At 40.4% G+C, this 21,242-nt stretch overlaps 1 protein-coding gene across 2 annotated transcripts in view; it reads left to right on the top strand.

Moving 5' to 3' along the window:
- The window catches only part of ANO6 (anoctamin 6), a 231,470-nt gene that overhangs the window by 181,099 nt on the left and 29,129 nt on the right, over positions 1-21,242 (top strand). For both annotated transcript variants that reach the window (XM_042246830.2, XM_015094718.4), the window contains 6 exons: positions 1,494-1,554; positions 9,811-9,953; positions 12,948-13,025; positions 19,319-19,544; positions 20,580-20,749; positions 20,961-21,058. In XM_042246830.2, the coding sequence (XP_042102764.1) occupies positions 1,494-1,554; positions 9,811-9,953; positions 12,948-13,025; positions 19,319-19,544; positions 20,580-20,749; positions 20,961-21,058 (776 nt within the window). The remainder of the gene's footprint in view (positions 1-1,493; positions 1,555-9,810; positions 9,954-12,947; positions 13,026-19,318; positions 19,545-20,579; positions 20,750-20,960; positions 21,059-21,242) is intronic.

Raw genomic sequence — 21,242 nt, 5'->3', positions numbered from 1 at the left:
CACAATAGGATTTTCTCTTTCTGGAGCAGGAGGATAGAGGCATCAGGGCAAATAGGGAGGTATCACATAGAGAGAGGTTTGCACTGATTCCTAGAAGAGAAGTGACACTGGACAGAATCTTCAATAATAACAGTATAACACGCAGAACCGTATTTCATGGGACTTTTCCTATAATAATTTTTCAATAAAGGATAAGACATGACATTAACAGAGAGCTTGGAAAAGATGGTTCAAGAGAGTCAGAGCTGAAAGAGTTGACATCTGGGTTCTGTGTAATCCCAGGACTAGAGTAGGTAGGGAGCACTGTTCCCCAGATTGATCACTCATTTGTTAGTTCTGTCTTCCTTGAGCTGGATTTTTGAGAGGAGTAACTGAATGACAGTTTGGGACTATTCTTTCTGCTCAGGAAATAAATGTGTGATTGAGGCGCATCTACATGATTTGGAAAAGGATATATAAGAAGATGGGTAGGTGGATATTATTTTACAAAAATAACCTTAACTTATATTTTATTTAGATGGAAGTTTATTCATTTTGCATCAGTATAAGGGCAACCCAGAAAGAACTTTTAAAAAGTCAAGTTTTTTACTTAGAAGCAGCTTTGAATTTTCCTTAGCCCTGAAGAGTTTGCTTTTTATTTATTTATTTTTAGCCTATAGCTTCCTTTTCTAGCATGTCTTCTTTACTTTTCATAAGATCTTTCATAAAGTTGATATTGTGTTTGCCACTTTTTCTACTAATTTTATAGACCTTTTTAGGAGATATAAAAATGCTCACTGATGAAAAATTGGTAGCTAATTGGAAATTTTTTCAGGAATTAATAGAGGGAGAAAATTAGCAAAAATTTGAAAGTTAGTAAGCTAGTAAATAGAGTATGTAGTGTATTCATTCATGATCACTGTGCCCTTTTAATGTCCGCAAAAGCACTTTGCATCTTTATCCTGATGAAAGCTTCTGTCAGCCATGATAGAAAAGTCATCACTGGATTTGAGGAAAACAAGCTCTGGAGGCGAGCCATTAAAGTAAACCCCAGCTTTGTGCTTCTCTTAAGAAAACCAGGAATTCGGGAACTTGCCCCCTGACCAGGGTGGGATGATAAGATGCAAATCATAAATCTCCAAGTTGTTTGGAGTTCATTGTCCTCTTAGGGCCATTCTGTTTCCTCGAATTCACTCTGATCGTCCATAAAAAGAGGCTGTTATTCAAAAGTATGTTAGAGGCTTTCAACAAAATGGAATCTTAGCAGCTGTGCTTATTTCTTTATCAAGACACAGAAAGATTCCTTTGGAAAATGTAGTCTGGTAAAAGCTGTGTGCTTTCAGGAGAATGAGAAATCTCATCTGTAAGTATGTAGTAGATGTGGTGATTGTCAAACTAGGCAACAGATTTAAAAGAAATTTCCAGACGGTAAGATATACAAAGCAGCGCATATTTGATGAATTCTAGTAGGTGAAGAACATAATTCATGTAAATGTCATTATTGTATTTTACAGAAATTGTGCATCTTTGACAGTTTTGGAACCCTAGTCTTTGCAGTATTTATGGGGGTGTGGGGTAAGTTATATATATATATTTTTCAGTTTCCTTTTGCCTTTTAACTGGAATCAAACAAAAACCCTAAAATCACGTAAGTACTGAACTTAATATCTTTATACGGTTTTATATAGAGAGACTTATCAAAACAACCCAGTTTTAGTCTCTTGGATTGCCCAAGCTTCAGCTCGCCTAGAACTCCACATTTATCATTCTTAAGGCCATTGTATCAATTGCTGCATATAAAAATACCCCAGATGTAGTGGCTTAAAACCCACGTGTATTGTTTCTCATGGTTCTCCGTGTCAGGTGGGAAATTCGCCACCAGGGTTGGTGTACGGGGCTCAACTGGGCCACCTCGTCCTGGTGTGCATGGTTTCTCAACCTCCAGGAGCTGGACCAGCATTCTTCACATGGCAGTTCAGAGCTCCAAAGAGACGCAGGAAAGGAAAAGTACACATCAGGCATTTGTTAAGCCTGCATTTGCATCTAGTTTACAAATGTTCCATCAGCCAAAGCATGTCATGGTCAACCCAACAACAATGTGAAGAGACGGGAGGACAGCTCAAGGGCTTAGATAATACAGGGAGGCATGGTCCACGGGCAGCTATTGCTGTATTAGCATCCCTGGCTGTGATCCAACCTAATTTTCATGGGGTTGGGGTTCAGGAAAAGCAGCCACATGGGGATTCCAGGTAAGCTTTCTTGTTTATATACTTCTGTATGAGTGACTAGTTAATAAATACATGCTGCTACTCTTATCATAATAACATTCTGTTTAAAAAATAGGACAGATGTGACCCTAAAAAATATAATTTGTATATAGAAGCTTTAACACTATATATTATTTATCTTCAAGAGCATCATTAATGTAATGAGGCAATTATCATTTTATACAGACTTTGACATGTTTAATTGATGTAAATGTTCTACCATAGGAGAAAAAAATTGTTCATTTTTGAAGATAAATGCATTTCCAATTTCATTGTGTGAGTCTGGGGTAAAACAGTTCAGGATGTAGACAGGTGGGGGAGGAAACAGAACCAAGTTTCTTATTTTGGAGAAGACAGCCTGTCAACACATGCTACTAACATACAGATACCATTGTTTATAGGTGTTCCTGGCGGTATTTCTCTTTTGCAGTGGTTGTGCCTATAAAGGGTCCCCAAATGAATCACAAAACAGACAGGCCAATTACTTGGGACACTTTTAAAAGATGTTAGTTGCCACTCCTGCATAGAATAAACTGTAAGATAGCCAAATGTACCTAATGAGTCACATTGTCATTCAGACATTTAGCGTGTTTTGGCTGGAGACCAAACAGTAGCTAATATTTGCTACATGGAAGAATAAAGATCAAGTTCATATATTAAGATTCTCTGTACTCCTTCACTGTGAAATACACCTTTCATTTTTTTCATCCTGGTAAGAGGGTGAGTGCTGAACATGTGGGCAGGGGCAGTTTTAACTAAATTGCCCAAACCTCAGTCTCAACACTAATTCATAATCTATAAAATTCAAACACATCTATTGAACTCCGTATGTTAATAGAGCTGATAGCCCTAATTAAAAGAGATTTCTTAAATGAAGCAAAAATTACTAACTTTGACACAAAAGAAAAGCTTCAAATTTCCTAACCAGCTCTGCTTTCTGTGATCATTAAACTACACCATGTTTATAGAAGTGACAGGCATATTGAACTGCTGATTTTATTTCATCAGATTTTAGAATGCAGAAAACATTTCAGCCCTGCTCATGGCACCATATGTGTATCTTTAAGGATATGTGTGTGTATGATGAAGTTTTTATTTTAAATGCCTTATTGCTTTTCTTGTTACCTCTGCCTGATGAGAACTACTGCTGGGAACCTCATTACAGAAAGCCTGCAATTGCAAAACTGAAGTTTTTCATATCACCATCATCATATTCCTGTACCATCTCTTGTGCCCAGATGTATGTTGCAGAGTATTTTTCTTCTCCCTGGAAACTATAAAAGTTGAAAGTAGAAAACCTTGTATAATAAATTTAGCGTAAATCATGTACTTCTTTGAAAAATAGCCCTCTTTTAGGCCAAGCCAGTCCATCTGCTGCTACTGACTCCTCGAGTGCTAAACACCAACCACTCCCGGTGGAAGCAGAGGTTCTGAAAGCCTTCTCCCCTCTCTATTCCTTGTCGTTTCTTACCTACCTCTCTTCTCCCCACCAGCCTCTTGGCTGCATGACTGCCATTTTTAATTTTCACCTTTGAGTTCTAGGGTGGTCCTAGTGATTTCTAGAAAAACTCAGAAACCTAGCTCATAAGAAGGGGGATTTCAGGGAGCCGTCACCCTAACTAGCTGCACTTGGAGATCAGAAAATGACTGTTACAACTGTTCGTTTCAGGTCTTTGCTTCTGTGGCCGCATCCACACTAGCAAAATGATGCAACTCCTGTAACCACCTCTGTCTGCCTTCAGCTGCATTTCTGATGTCAGTGACACACAGGTGCATCTGATGGGCATGTTAAAAACCACATCTGGAATCCTAGCTGCAGGAGAGTCTGAGAGATGTAATTTTTTTTAGAATTACGATTTTTAAAATTTATTCAAATATAGTTGATTAACCACATTGTGTTAATTTCTGCTGTACAGCACAGTTTCTCAATTATACATACACAGGAATTTTTCGTATTTTTCCCAGTATGGTTTATCACAGTATATTGAATATAGTTCCCTGTACAATACAGTATGACCTTGTTATTTATCCCGAGAAATGTATCTTCAGCCTTGTAGTCTTTCAGTTAGGAAGTAGGAATCTAGGCTAAGCAGACTCATCTGCCTTTCTGAGTGATTACAGAAGTCTGAATGGTTTCCAGACCCAATAAAACCCGCCAGGCCTTTAGCAGCAAACTGTTAAAGCAACCAGAGCGATCCCAGCTACAGAGTGTGCCTTGTCCTTAGACATTGCTGGATAAAACCACCTACACTGTGTATTGGAATCTTCATCAGATGGCTATTTTCTTTATAATATCCTGATTAAGAGGACCAGCTGGTTTTGGTTCCCATGGTCCTGGGCAGCCTTCTCTCTTTTCTTATTCTATGTTCATTCTATGTTCTTATGGAATGTATTCCATGTTTCATATTCTATGTTCATTTTATTATTCTGTGTCTCCCTCAGTCAGCTAGAGCTACCTGGTACATGGTTTGCCAGAGAATGTAAGTGCCGTGCTCCCCTCTGGAGTCCAACCAGTTGTTTTATTGCAGGAAGAGAGAGTACAAAAGATAGAGAACAGGAAGTCCCTGTCTGGCATCATGCAGAGTCGCCCCAAGTCCCCGTGCTGTCACTCTGGGACATGCAGCACCATGAGCAAGCAGCCACGTGGCCCAGGACACTCCAAGCATTGAGTGGTTATACTGGGCTATGGAGTCTGTCATGGACCCTGCTGAGTTCTTGGCTCTATGAAACAAGGAACTAAGAAACTCCCACCCATTCCTGCAGCCCTCCAGGGTTTTGAGGATTTGCTACCCACTCATTATTTTTCATCAGGCCATTTCTGGCTTGCACAGCAGTCCTATCACTTCCCACTCAGAATGCGTCCACTTCAGGATTTGGTAAAAGCATCCATTTTATGTTCAAGTTCAGGAAGGAAAGGGAAGGGTATCCACTGTCCTTTCCTTATAGCAACTGATTAAACTGCTTCTCTTGCTTTTTGTAAGTTTTATTTTCATAACTCATTTCCTGCTAATACTGTTGTTAGATTATTACTGAGCAAATGAATGGCTGTTATGCTCCCATTCTAGAGATGAGGAAAATGACACTCAGGCAGATGCAGCAAATTACTAGAGGCCCCAAAGACAAAAAGTGACAATCAGAACAAGGGCTCTTAGGTACTTGGTTGTCACCAGCCCTTAAATCAGTGACAGGATGCAGGGAATAGTAATAAAGTTGCAACAGACTTTTAAAAGGATGCAGAAATATTTATTTGATATAATTGCACTATCTTATCTGGGAATCTGAGAAATGGGCTAGAAAATAATGGTTCTACAATCTTGATCCTACCTCACCTATGCAGGTATGGGCCCTTCTTTCTGGATCAGGAGTAAGAAAGCCCAGCCTCACAAGATCAGTCCTGTTCGTTTCATCCACTTGCTTGTAGATGCCAAAACACAGTAGGACTTTCATGTCCTGCATCACAAATTTTTTTCAAATAGTTATGTTTGAAGATATAAATTCATGAAAGCTGCTCTTTCAAATGAAGTGAAAAGTAATTTTCTTTACTTAGCAGAAGAAAATAAGAATTTTCTTCATTGAAAATCAATAAAAATTTCAAAAATAGCTGTATTTCTCATATTTCAATTAAAGTGACAAAATTTAGAGAGAGTCCATAAACACAGGGAAAGTATCCAAAGTGGCTTTAGAGAGCTTTTTCCAGGCTAGCCTTATAAAGAGGCTATTAAAGGAAAGATACCATCTTCTCACCCACCCACAGTCCCTTTCTTGAGGTTGGAAAGGGCCAGCATGTCGCCTGGTGAGTGGTCCTGGGTCAGGTGAACCATGGGACAGGATGGTACATATGATATTTTCTCAGTCTCTCTCTCCTGAATAACTCCCAGCACTCAAAGGGCCGAAGCCACCACAACCTCACCCATCAACAGTTGCATCCTCCTCTCAGCTCCTCCAAGCCCTCAAGATGGGCAAAGCAGAGAGTGGTAGACAGTGGACGGTCAGGCATAGCAGGGAGCGGCTCGAGCGAGCTTGGCCCACCAAGTAGACGATTACATCCTTCAGCTGAACCAGGCAGTGGCCGTCCTCCAGTTTTTGGAATGACTTCCCACAGTACATTCGTTTAGCTACTACTTACCCAGTGCCTGCTGTTTGCTAGTGTTTCAGCCATGGACAAAACCAAATCCCTGCCCTCACGGACATCGTAAATGATAAATGCAGAAGCAAAGAAAGGTCAGGATGTGTGAGTGCATGCACAAGCGGAGATCAGAGTAGGGAATAGAGTGTGTGCCTTTTTTGCAGAGTGTACACTAGCTCTGGACTGATTTCATAGCTGCAGAGGGGAAGACAGAGTAGAAAGAACATCATGGGTGTAAAGTGTAATGCAGTGTTGGCAATAGAATTCTCAAATTAAAAAGGAGGGGTCTTCTGTTAGATAAGGTGTGTGGTGGTATGAGCCCAGGGGTCTTTAGTAAGTGGGTGGTGGTTCTGCTTCATGTGCAGCCCGAGGAAAGTTGGCTCTTCCCTAAAGCTGGGATCTTTTTGGAGTATCTGCATGTGAGACGAGCATGGGTCAGATGGGGAGCAGGACCAGTCAGTCACAGCCTAGTCCACAGTTAGCTGGTGCCCTCAAGGCTTTCACCCCATGGATACTTCATTTCCCCCGAACAGGGGAAGAGCGCGAATGGCTGGGCAGGTTCTCAGTGGTGGAGGCATTACTCTCTGTACGGAACACTCACCACTGTGCATCCCTTGCACTGACTGGGCTGAGCCAGATGAGGCTGTAGAGTAGCTCAGCTGTGGTACCACACTTCCGTTCCAGGAAAGTGGTCTGTTTGAAGGTTCTGGTCAAGGAGTCACAAGTGCTGTCTTACCCGTAAATGAGCGACAAACTCTTTCATTCTGGGAAGGGCATGTAGAAGGAGAAGGGCCTACCCTGAAAGCAGGAGCTGCTCTGGGGACTGGTTGAAATCTTTCTAGCTTCCCAACCACACAGGAGATGATTAGTGGCCTCCCCCACTAACTGTGCTCTTTGCCTCCTTTGACAGCAGCGTCTGTGGCAAAAAGCCAGGCTGCCACCCATATATGCTTGTGAACATCAGGTAATCACAGCAGTGGCATCGTGAGGGTTAGTGTATCCACAGAGGCAGTGTTGGGACAGAGGGCAGTTACTAGCTTTATGTCCTAGAGGAGGAGAATCAGACACTGGGCAGGCAAGCAGTGATGACGTCTCAGTAGAGTGGGTGCTGGAACAGAGCCAGCAGGAGGCGGGTTATGGAGCAGGCAGCTTGGGCAGTTAGGCTTAGTTGTAAGAAGGGCTTGGGCTCTGAAGCCAAGCATGCCTTGCTTCGATACCTGACTCCTTATCTCAGGCAAGTATTTGAAGTTTTCTGTGCCTCTGTTTCCTGATGTCCAAAATGGGGGTGGTAATAGCAGTTACCTCAGTGGGTCATGAGGGTCTTTATAAATGTTAGGTCATTTAGCTCAGGACAGCCTGTAAGCTGGTTCCTATTTCCCCCATTTTCCATAGAGGGAAGCGGGGACTCAGGCTGTGGAAGCATTGTAACCAGTAGTCAAACATCTAGTGATTGTCACAACCAGGATTCAGACTTGATTCCAATGTCCAGATTATCTCTGCTCTCACTCACTGTTGTTGGAACATCAGTGAAGTCACAACAAACACTGCCGGAGGTGGGTATTTTGAGCATTCCCGCTGTCCTCGCCGTTGGGAAGCATTGCTTTCACCTTCCTCATGGCGCATCTTGAGGTTTCCCCTGCATGTCCAGCTGCCCGTGGCAGGGTCTGCAGGATTTCAAGACAACCTCTGTTTGCCCTCTACCCAAAGGCTCCCTGTTCTCTGCAGGTTGATTCTTAACCCTGACTGCCCCGTCGAGCTTTCCAAAGACAAAACAATGTCAGACTGATGAAATCAGCACCTTGAGGGTGGTGCCCAGGTTGAGACCATTTTAAGAGCCCTCAGTGCTTCTCAGTGCAGCCAGGGTGAGAACTGCCCCTCCATAGTCCATGCAGAGCTCATCCACTCTTGCCCCAGTTGCCGCTGCAAACAGGACAAATTCTCTGCTCAGTCTGGGTCTTTCTCTTGAGTTCTAGACGTTTATCTGCCTACCAGACATCTCTTCTGGGGCCCACAGGCAGCTGATCAGAACCGAATCAGTTGTCTTCTCTCTCAGACTTCCTCCCTTTCCTGCCCTTCTTATTTCAGGGAATGACACTAGAATTCAGGACACTGCCAAAGCCAGAAACCTGGCAAGCATCCTTGATCTTCCCCTTTCATCACACCTGTGTCCAATCTGTCTACCTCCTAAAATGCCATCTTCTCCCACCTCCTAGCTGAAGCATCCTGGACCCGCCCTTAGGTCTAGCTGCCTCTACTCCTTCTTGACCGCCTTTGATGTCTCCTCCATCTTTAAGGCACACAGAGTCCTTTGTGATATTCGCCTGCCATCTGTCCACCTGGCGGCCCCACCCATCTCACCACACTCTGGGCTCTATTCCAGACTATTTGAACTTCCTGGAAAGTAGTTCCCCATGTGTCTCTTTAGCATCTTGCCTTTGCACACACAGCTCCCTGGGGGAAATGGCCTTAACATTCTGCCTTCACCTGATCAGCTCTGTGGCATCTCAGAACTCACCCCAGAGGCCCTCTTCTCCAGGACAGACTTGTTATCAATACATTGTGACTCTGTGTGCCCAGACCACCCAGCACTTACCTAGATCACAGCCCTCTTAATCGTCCACTGTAAGTAGCACTGCACTGTCATTCCTGTATACTTAGAAGCTCCTTGAAGCAGAGACCATATCTTTTTTTCTCTTCATTCTCAGTACTCAGTAGAGACTCAGAAATATTTGTGGGTGTAACTGGTTATTCCAGAATTTCTGTGTAGAAAGGGCTAATGGGTAACAGTCTGATTAGAAGAAGTGCCTAGGGGATTTACCCTGAAACCATATTTTCAATGAACACTTAGTGTTGTTTCTGTCTAATATTTGAAGTGTCAAGTGTTGAAAAATAATAAAGATTTCTTAAAATTATTTTACTCATACTTTATACTAATTTGAAAAATATATTTCCATATTTAAGAATATTATTTTAATTGGGGCAACTTGGGAAGTAGAAAATAAAGATTTGGGGACCACTAAAGCGTTCTCATCCCCCAGGCCCTTTGGAGGGAACGAGGGAGAGGGATGCAAGGGGAAGCAGACTGAAAGATGGACCATGGACGGCTTTGAATTATAGTTACCTGTGTTTTTTATTGGCAGTAATGTGCTAGTAGCAGATGCCTTAGTGGTAGACAGGATCACATTCCTTCTGACCATCACACTACTACCCTTGCCATGATGTAGCCTGGTTTCACAAGTTGGATAAATTATCATTTTCCTTAAAAAATAAACATTAGCTCACTTTTCTGTTTTAAGTATTAGTGTCATCGATAATTAAAATTGGATTTTATTGACCATGTACAAAAGTGTTGTGAGTAATTAATATTATTCAGTACAGATTTCTGAAGCATCACTGATCCTTGAAGATGCACATGACGCTTTTCTTTCTCTTTGTTAGTAACCTTGTTTTTGGAGTTTTGGAAGCGGCGCCAGGCAGAACTTGAATACGAATGGGACACTGTTGAGTTACAGCAGGAAGAGCAAGCCCGACCAGAATACGAGGCACGGTGTACTCACGTGGTGATAAATGAGATCACTCAGGTAAATAGGATGTCGTCTACATGCAATTCAATCTATATATTGCTGGGGTTCTCAAACTTGGTTGCACACTGGAATCACCGAGGAGCTTATAAAATGTTGATGCCCAGCTTCTGTCTATGTACACTCATGGTACTCAGTGGAATAGGGTACATTCTGGCACAAAATTTTTTTAAAGCTTCTTTGGTGATTTTTAATATACAGCCAAAGTGAAGAAGCACTGTTTAGAATTGTGGACACAGGAGACAACTGTGGTCCTTTCTCTCTTATTAACAGTAAAATGAAAAATACATAAACTCTGAAAGAAATGTATAAAAGATGTATTGATTTGTATCTTTTCATACCAGTAAAAAAAAAAAAATAGTGACATAGAAGGAAAGACATTGATTTTCATAGTTGATTCTCAATTTTTCACATGCACCCTCATTATTACAGCCCTCTCTTTTTTTTTTTTTTTTTTTTGATACAGTATTGCTTCTGTTTCATATTTTAGTTTTTTAGCCACAAGGCATGTAGGATCTTTGCTCCTTGACCAGGGATTGAACCCACACAGCCTGTATTGGAAGGCAAAGTCTTAACCACTGGACTGCCAGGGAAGTCCCTACAGCTCACTTTTCGTCATAGACTAGCTGTCTTGCACTAGGCCTCAGCCACTGCTCCCCCTTCTGTCTGGAATGTGCACAGAGTAGTGTGACTGTTATCCTAAAATCGGAGAGTGGATAAAAGGGGAAATGTTTGTTGAGATGCGGCTGTATTCAGGCCCCATATTAGGCATTTTTATAACTAGACAGGTAAATATGCTGCTTTTATTGTTGCTTCAGAATTTAAAAATAAAACTCTCTATCTCTTTGTATAAACATTTCAAAGTCAGTGAAAGATGATTTTTTAAAATCATCTGCATTATTGCTCCTTTCCATCAACATATAAAATTTAGAGCCGATTGTATTTGCAGTCATCAGTATAGGTTGGACAGTAGGTCCAAGGACAGTAGGCTTTGAATACGAATAACTCTTGGAAAGAAAATGCTTTTTACCAAGAGCATCTGAAAATGGCTCCAGCTATAGATTTTATAAATTGAATCACAGATTTACAGAATGTTGGCACTAAAAGGGTCTGGAGAGAGCAGTTCAACCTCCTCATTTTATAAATGGAAAAAAAATGAGGTTCAGTTACCCAAGAGAAGGTGACAGTTGTCTTTTATAATGTAACAGGCTCCAAATAATTTCCATCATGAATAGTTCTCTTGTTTTCAATGAAAGACGGGGGTCAAAGCATGTGTTTATGAAAGATTGTACATTCAGAAAAGAAGGCTGAAACTTAGACAAAATCAGATGTGCATAATGTTTTTGAGTACTGAAAAACAAATGCCTGTGTTATTGGCAACGTATGAAAAAATACTGAGGAAAAGATATTTTGGAAATTTAAACCTACCCATTTTAAATTTAAAATTGCCAGCTAATAAGTTAAATTTCCATTGTAGCATTGCTTGGTAAAAAATGGAAGATGAAGGTTCATTTTTTTCCTTCTTATTCCTCCTCACTTTGCTTTTATCGCAAACATATCCTCCATTGTATAGAGAGGCCAGCAGTGTTACGGTGAGGCCCTGGGAATAAAACATACGGAATTCATATCCAAACACAACAACTTACTAGCTAAGTGGTATTCGAAATTTGTTAACTTCTCTGTGCCATAGTGTGGCCAGCTGTAAAACAGAAATACGAGAGGTGTTTGCTCATATGACTGTGGTAAGCTGATGGAGTTAATGAGTAGAACCTACTTGGAATAGCTAAGACCTGGAACAAAGGAAATGCCATGTATATGTTTACAGCTATGACCACATGGTTGATTGGGCCTCTCAAAAAAAATCTCAATATATTTATATAAACTATAAAACAGAAATGCTAAAAACTCAAGAGTTACACTTTGTTAATACAAAAGTTCAGTCAGGAAACTTACAGCGGATACCTGGTACTTGCAGATATCTGTGAAACTTTCTGTCCTGCACAGGCTCTTTGCTATCACTGCAGTGACTTATGAAATCTGAGACAAGCTCAGAAATAGCGCTGTCAGATACCCAGACTGTTGAGCTCAAATCATAGCAGATAAACAGTATGTTATTCACACTTGCCTTTTCAGAAACTGTTAGTAAAATAAACACTGCACTGGTTTTGTTGTGTGTATGTTTGAAATTGTTAACCAAAAAAAAAAAAAGCATGCAATTTTGAATAAGGAGGCTGAGTCTGAAAACTAATTTTTTTAAAAAATTAAGCCTAGGCTTTTGAGACCATGTGTTTTTTAAGAGCACCCAAGAATGCATTTTTCCTGGAAATCAAATGTTAATTTTGTATAGAGGCTGGGATAAGTTAATGATTTTATCTTTAAACTCTGTGTGTGTGTGTGTGTGTTTGTATGTGTGTTTATCAACTTTAAATGTACAATATGATAAATTTTGAAACATATATATATATATATATATACAGGAAGGCAACCACCACCACAAACATAAACACAGAACAATTCTTTTATGCCAAATGTCCCCTTGTATATTAATAATTTTGGATTGTAGATCCTCCCCGAAATCCTCACCTTGACAAGCACTGATCATTTTTTTCCTATAGCTGTAGGAAAAAGTGATTTTTCCTAGTCTTTTTTTTTTTCTGGAATTTTTATATAAATGAAAATGCCTAGGATGTAGTCTTCTGTGTCTAGTTTCTTTTAATTATCACAGTCCTTGTGAGATTCACCCAGACTGTTTGGTGTATTCATAGTTCTCCTTTTAGTAAGTAACTTATCATTATATGCATATAGTACAGTTTGTTTATCCTTTGAATAGATTGATGATGGGCAATTGGGATTTTTCTAGTTTGTGTTATTATGAATAAATTTCTGTGAACATTTACATATAAAAATTAAACCTAGGATACAGCAACCAATTAGGAGAAAAATAATTTTGTTGGAGAAATCCTTGATTGACTTTTTTTTTTCTTCTTTAATTAGGAAGAAGAGCGTGTTCCCTTCACCACCTGGGGAAAGTGTATACGTGTAACCCTCTGTGCCAGTGCTGTCTTTTTCTGGGTAAGAATCTGCAACAGGTTTTTTTCAGTATCTAATTTTAAATGTTGAGAAAACTGAAAAGTCGAGCTGGAAACTGCAGTCTCATAAAAAAGATTGATTCCAGAGGACAATTAAGCCACCACATGGAGTGGCTCTCAAGGTTTCACAGTAACTCCAGCTACCCATGACTCTTCCAGCTTTTTTTTTTACCTCTATTCTTTAAATCAGATCCATGGTTCAGGTTTTCCAGTTTCTAATCGAGAGACCAGATGGGAGGCATCAAGTATTCTAAAATTTTCCAAGAGTAGCCTTAATAAAAAGATAATAGGAACTATCAAAAAATGAAAACTTCTGAAAGACATAAAAGAAGTCTTAAATAATTCTAGATAAAAAAGACAGTGCTTGTAAAATATCAGAACTTAAAGCAATTTTGTGTTTATTATTAATAAAATCATATTGTTGCTCTTCAGTCACTAAGTTGTGTCCGACTCTTTGTGACCCCATGGACTACACCACACCAGGCTTCCCTGTCCTTCACTATCTCCTAGAGTTGCTTAAACTCCTGTCCACTGAGTCAGTGATGCCATTCAACCATCTCATCCTCTGTCGCCCGCTTCTCCTACCCTCGGTCTTTCTCAGTATTAGGATCTTTTCCAGTGAGTCAACTCTTTCCATCAGGTGGCCAAAGTATTGGAGATTCTGCTTCAGTATCAGTCCTTCCAATGAATATTCAGGGTTGATTTCCTTTAGGATTGACTGGTTTGATCTCCTTGAAGTCCAAGGGACTGTCAAGAGTCTTCTCCGTTCAAAAGCATCAGTTTAATGGCCCTCAGCCTTCTTTATGGTCCACCTCTCACATTCATACATGACTACTGGAGAAACTGTAGCTGTGACTGTATGGACCTTTGTTGGCAGTGTGATGTCTCTGCTTTTTAAATACGCTGTCTAGGTTTATCATAGCTTTTCTTCCAAGGCATGAGTGTCTTTTAATTTCATGGCTGCAGTCACTGTCTGCAGTGATTTTGGAGCCCGAGAAAATGAAATCTGTCACAGTTTCCACATTTCCCCATCTATTTGCCATGAAGTGATGGGACCAGATGCCATGATCTCAGTTTTATGAATGTTGAGTTTTAAGCTAGCTTTTCCACTCTCCTCTTTCACCCTCATCAAGAGGCTCTTTAGTTCTTTGCTTTCTGCCATCAGAGGGGTATCATCTGCATATCTGAGGCTGTTGCTATCTCTCCTGACAGTCTTGATTCCAGCTTGTGACTCATCCAGCCCAGCATTTTGCATGATGTACTCTGCATATAAGTTAAATAAGTAGAAGGACAATGTATAGCCTTGACATACTCCTTTCCCAATTTTGTATCATTCCATTGTTCCATGTCCAGATCTAACTGTTGCTTCTTGATCTGCAAATAGGTTTCTCAGGAGACAAGTAAGGTGGTCTGGTATTCCCATCTATTTAAGAATTTTCCACAGTTTATTGTGATCCACATAGTCAAAGGCTTTAGCCAACTCAGTGAAGCAAAAGTAGATGTTTTTCTGGAATTCTCTTGCTTTTTCTATGACCCAGCGGATGTTGGCAATTTGTTCTCTGGTTCCTCTTCCTTTTCTAAACTCAGCTTGTACATCTGGAATTTCTTGGTTCACTTACTGCTAAAGCCTAGCTTGAAGGGTTTTGAGCATTTCCTTACTAACATGTGAAATTGGTGCAATTGTGCAATAGTTTGAACATTCTTTGGCATTGCCTTTCTTTGGGATTGGAATGAAAACTGACCTTTTCCAGTCCTGTGGCCACTGCTGAGTTTTCCAGATTTTCTGGCATATTGAGTGCAATACTTTCACAGCATCATCTTTTAGGATTTGAAATAGCTCAAATGGAATTCCATCACCTCCACTAGCTTTGTTGCTGGTAATGCTTCCTAAGATCCACTTGACTTCACATTCGAGGATGTCTGGCTCTAGGTGAGTGACCACACCATCATGGTTATCCAGGTCATTGAGACCTTTTCTACACAGTTCATCTGTGTATTCTTGCTACCTCTTCTCAGTCTCTTCTGCTTCTGTTAGGTCCTTGCTGTTTCTGTCCATCTTTGGGGGGCTTATTATTAATAAAATCATATTAGTAACATAATGAGTTTTATTAGCTCAAGAGACTTACCTCCTGGCTCAGCAGTAAAGAATCTGCCTGCAATGCAGAAGGCACAGGAGACACAGGTTCAATCCCTGGGTGGGGAAGAACCCCTGGAGAAGAAAATGGCAACCCATTCCAGTATTCTTGCCTGGAAGATTCCATGAACAGAGGAGCCTGGCAAGCTACCATCCATGGCGTCACAAAGAATCGGATACAACTGAGCACATGGCGCAACATTAGCTTAAAGATATCTAGGTTAGAGAATAGGACATGAAGCCCAGATATGAGCTCAATAATAATTTAACATATGAAAAGGAAGGCATTACAAATCAAGGAGATCAGTAAAGATTATTCAGTAAATGGCAATGAAACAGTTGTTAGCTATTTGGGAAAAAAAGGGAAAGATTGAAATCATACTCTAAACCACATTCTGTGATAAATTCCAGAAAAGAAACTTTTAAAAAGTAACATCATAAAAAAATCAGAAGTAAATATTGATATACACACACACACACACACACACACACACACACACACGATTTCTAGATGTGGAAGAAGTTTCAGAGGAAAGTATTATCCAGTTTCTATGCATCAAAAGCATCCTAAATTTAAACAGGACATCCAGAGGAAATATTTGTCAACAAATAGGACAAAGGGCTATTCAATACATAAAGACTTCAGAGCACTTCTAAGATAACACCAAAAATCTCGGGAGTTAAGAATGCAGAGGAGATGAATATGCATTCAGAAAGGAAAAAAATACAATGGCAGATGTCAAACCTCAGTGGTAATAAAATTAGTGCACATGGAAATGAAATACAGTTTTTCACCTCTCAAATGATAAGACTCTAAGGATGAAGTACCAAGTGATCACCTACTCTCATACCTAGACTACTGGATTTATACGCTGCTCAAATGGCAACCTGCTCCAGTGTTCTTGCCTGGAGAATCCCAGGGACAGGGGAGCCTGGTGGGCTGCTGTCTGTGGGGTCGCAGAGTCGGACATGACTGAAGCGACTTAGCAGCAGCAGATAGCCTTCTTAGGAAGCAGTTTGGCAGTACACATCAAAAGCCAAAAATATTCTTATGCTTTAATCTACTAATTCAGCTTTTAAAAACTTTTAATCAGGAAGTATTTCAAAATGATAAAAGTCAGCATGGATTTAATCAGACATTTTATATACATATATATTATTTGTGTTGATATATAAATATTATATATACATATATAAAATCTCTGCCAAAAGTGTCCTCCTTCCACCCTTCATACAGTAGAATATTAGCCATGAAAAAGTATGTCCACAAAAATATTTTATGACCTATGAAAATGTTATGATTATGATGGGCTTAGGAACAAAGTTAATATGTAAAATAATTTTTATATGCAAAGAGTAAATAGTTCTGAAGGAATTATGCCTATATATAGATGCATTCTTTCCTATTTTTATCTTTTATTCATTTTGATATTTGAAGTCTTTCAATTATAGGTGACAGAAGATCAGTCTCCAGTTGGTTTAAACAAGAATCAAAAAATGGGAATGGGTGAGATTTCTTGGTTCTTATAACTGAAAAATCTCATGTCTGAGGTGTGACTTCGGTCAAGGGTATTGTAGCCCAGATGATGTCAAGGCTGGTTTTGTTCTGACCACTCTGTGTCCAGTGGCATCCCGGTACAGTGCGTCTAGGCATCCCTCATGGGCACAAGGCGGCTGCAGTTTTCCAGATCTCACATCACGTCCAAGCCAGGAAAGGTCTGCTTAGCAGTTTCCCCCGTCGACAGAGGAGGCTCATCTGTCGAGTGGGCACTAGCACTATCTCCTCACATCTCTGTGGCTCTTAGTAGATTATTTGCCCATCCTGGAATCAGGTGCTGAGCCAATAGGATGAGACACTTCCTTGTCTCAAACCAACTGGGATCTACGTGTAGAGCCCAGGGAGGGTGGGCAGTAGAGCCCAAACCACTGGAATAAACAGAGAGGAGGTTGTTTACCCTAAAACAAAACTAGGCGCTCTTCTAAGACAGGGAACAGATCCCAGGCAGCAGAAGCAACCAGTGTCCAGTGTCCACAACCAGGGTACTTTCCAATTTGCTCTAAAAACATACATTAAAGTCATGATCAGAAAAAATGAAATGTAAGAAACTGGAGGAAGGAGGATGAAAAGTTTCCCTGTCTCTTTAAGAAGTACTGAACCCATTAAGTGCTCTGAAGAAAAATGGAAACATGTCAAGTTTCTAAAAGTTCTGAAATGAATTAGAATCCAACCATGTAGGAGGCAGTGCCATATAGAATTTCCTGTTTCTTGGACTCTGAGAATCTCAGTTCTCTCACTAGTTGCTTAACGGGGGGCATATTGCTTCATCTCTTTGTGGCTCTATTTCCTCATTTATAAAAAGAAATACAATACTACCTACCTCACAGGACAGTTGTGAGGATTTTTAAAAATATGTGGATGCTGAAGCAATAGTAAGCATTTAAAGAATCTCAACTATTAATGATTACTGAATTTTAAAAATTACTAGCAGACTTAAAAAAAACCAGCTATTTCAATGGCATGTATGTGTTATACATTTCTCTCCACCTTAACTAATTTTCACACATACACACACAGTATTATTTCCTTTCACAAGTGTGAAGCCTTAACTGTGAAGAAAAGGAGATAATGAGAGAGATTAGAGGAGGAAGTATAATGCTTCACCCACAAACTGATGGCTTCAAAAGTAAGGAAAACATCTTTTTAACTCTTTAGGGCACCATAATCATAGCTAAAATTTAGACAGTGGTTTTCATGTGCCTGGGCTTAATGCTCTGTTTTTACCTGTAGTAACTCATTGAAGTCTCACAATAATCCTAAAGATTAGTTGCTGTTATTATCCCCCCATTATATGGGTGAGGAAATTGAATGCCCCAAAGGCTAAGTAATTTGCACTAGGTGGAGGAGCTGGGATTCGAACTCTGGAGTGCGGCCAGGCTCTACTGCCCCCAGCTGGTAGAAACCAGCTGCCCTCTGTAACTGTAAACAACATGCCATCATTTGCTTGGCCCCGTAATTCACATTCACTGTAGCGTTCTCTATCATGGCAGTCATCACAGGCCATCAGAGACACTGAATACCTGCTTCTGGAATGTGTCCAAGAAGGTAGATACAGGGAATGACGTTTAAAAATGGGACCTTCAGCATGCCCCGTTCAGAGGCCAGAGAAAACCCACCTAGTGAGGAAGTGTCTGCCGTGTTTGACACCTGCACTGATCCTGGGTCTGCGCAGTCAAAACTACAGTGGCTTAGGGAAATGAATCTTGTGCAGGTGAGGTATAAATAACTGCCGGTTTAAGATCTCAAGATCCAAGTATAAAACGCGTGTGAAGCGTTTGTCAGCAGAGAGCTGCCTGCTGCCGTTTCCGGTAGTGACCTCAGGGCACCTCTGCAGCTTCACTGGTTCTCCTCAGGGTCTGCTCAGCTGTGGGAATGAAGACAGCAGCCAGCACCTGCTCACCCAGCCCCTCGAGTCAGTGAGAGCTTCTCTGTTGGAAGGAAACGCATCCTTTTCATGGACTATGCTGTGCTGTGCTTAGTTGCTCCGTGGTGTCTGGCTCTCTGTGACCCCCATGGACTGCAGCCCACCGGGCTCCTCTGTTCATGGGGATTCTCCAGGCAAGAGTACTAGAGTGGGTTGCCATGGACTACAACTAAGCAAAAAACGCTCATTTATAACCTAAGTAATTCCATACCCAGAAGGGATATTTTCACTGGTTCTGCGATCACAGATTTTTTTTCTTCTACCAGAACATGCTACCAGGCACTCCATTTTGAAGATACTGTAAAGATTCCCTCTCTCTGTTTCTTTTTATTAGGGCTTCTTTTTTAGAGCTGTTTCAGGTTTACAGAAGAAGTCACAGAAAGTGCAGAGCTTCCACAGACCCCTCCTTCCCGCTCACAGTGGCTCCTGCTGTTAGCATCATCCGTTAGCGGGGGCGCCAGTTCTTTTGACTGGTATTATTCCCTCTGCTTTCTTTGAAATTTAACATGTCTGATTTTCACCCCTCTTGTGGCACTTACGTGAGATTTAACATCACTTTGCAATGCACGTTGTCCATTTCAGCATGGGGCCGGTTTTTAAGTGTGAAAGTATGATTATTGACGAGTCTCACACTGCTGTGTTAATATATTGTGTTTTCAGATCCTGTTGATCATTGCTTCCGTTATTGGGATCATTGTCTACAGGCTCTCCGTGTTTGTTATATTTTCTGTAAACCTTCGCAAGATCTCTAATGGAACAGACCCAATCCAGAAGTATGTAACTCCACAGATGGCCACGTCCATCACTGCTTCCCTCATCAGCTTTATCATCATCATGATTCTGAACACTATATATGAGAAAGTGGCAATCATGATTACTAACTTTGGTAAGGTCCTGCTGTATATCTATAACGTGGGTCTTTTCTAAGCCATTTTTAGAACCAAGTAAAAACAGGGACTGTATATTTTAGGCATTCTAATTCCAGTATGTTACAATTTTTAGAAAATTTCAAATGTAAACATATATTCTCCAGCCTGTCCAAGAAATGAATTATCTCCAGGTTTGCATTAGTAAAAGGGACAAAGCAAAGACAGTCTTTATGATGTCCAAGCTCTGTGTAAACAGATCAGTGCTGAATAATATTTTCAATTACATTGCATTATGTACCCTATTGTTGAAAGTAAATAGTCTCTTTATTGCAAATAAGTGGAAGAGGGTCATGAGGCCAGTGGTAAATCTGCTCCTGCACTGCCGAGAGGACAAACCGTTAAGATTGTTATGTGTCTTCCCCCCACGCTGTTCATATCAATATAGCTCCACTCTCATCAGCCCTGGCGATTGTTGTAAATGTTTCTTCTTTCTGGCTTGTATCCCAGGCAGCTGCTTAGTAGCCAGAGTTAAGTGCTTCCTACACACTGCCTGTGGCTGGGTCGTTCTCCAAAATGTGATGTTCAGTGGTCATCTTCTGAAAATGATAAGACTGGTTTAAATTCTAAACTCGGAGGACAACCCATTTTGTCTTCCCCCAAATGCTTCTAACAGAGTTTCCCTTTCCAACAGACCTGCCTTATTGCAGTTCAGGAAGACAAGAGAATATCATTTAGCATACTGTTCAACATTAATTTTCTGTCTTATATTGAAAGAGGATAGTTCTTACCTATTTTATATCATGTGGTTATAAATTTTAAGGAGCAGCTGACTACTTTTCTGCCCTTTGGGATGTTGTTTCTCCTGAGGGGAAATTCAACAATGTGTAAACTTGGAATTAACATTGTAGCTACATTAAGAAATTCAGAACAGCTGAAATGGAAACTGTGAATTGTATTTTTTTAATCATGTTAACTCATGTATCAGTATGATTTTGATTAGAGTCTCAAAGCTGTTTGCAATTTTAAAATTTTAACGTTTCTTTTAACTACAGAACTCCCTAGGACCCAGACGGATTATGAGAACAGCTTAACCATGAAGATGTTCTTATTCCAGTTTGTCAACTACTATTCTTCGTGTTTCTACATCGCATTCTTTAAGGGCAAATTTGTGGGTTATCCAGGAGATCCAGTTTATTGGCTGGGAAAATACAGAAATGAAGAGGTGTGAATATAGAGTTACGTTCTCTTGGCAATTTAAGCTGTTGCGTGTTTTCTCTTAGTTACCCAATGAAAAGTATATTCCTTACATTTTCATTCTATATTCCTTACAGTTTTTTTTAGCCTAAACTAGAATTTTAGCAAAATAAATAAAATTAATGACTATTTCATGTTAGATCCATCTAAAATTTAATTGGGACTTTTTAATATTTCAGTGTGACCCAGGTGGGTGTCTGTTTGAACTGACAACACAGCTGATAATCATCATGGGAGGAAAAGCAATCTGGAATAACATACAAGAGGTGTTACTTCCGTGAGTACCGAGTTGTGTCATCTTGAGAATAGAACGGCCCACCCATCACACTCACTTCCCTGCATGTCCACATTGCTGCACGCCCACCTCTAACATGGAGGAGACTCTCTGCTTATTATCCAACCAACAGTGTTTAATAATGATGTTTTAAAGCCTTTCTATTAAACATAAATCCCCATCTGCT

The sequence above is a fragment of the Ovis aries genome, chromosome 3 (genome assembly GCF_016772045.2).
Source record: "Ovis aries strain OAR_USU_Benz2616 breed Rambouillet chromosome 3, ARS-UI_Ramb_v3.0, whole genome shotgun sequence".
Lineage (NCBI taxonomy): Eukaryota > Metazoa > Chordata > Mammalia > Artiodactyla > Bovidae > Ovis > Ovis aries.
This window is presented reverse-complemented; position numbering and strand designations above follow the sequence as displayed.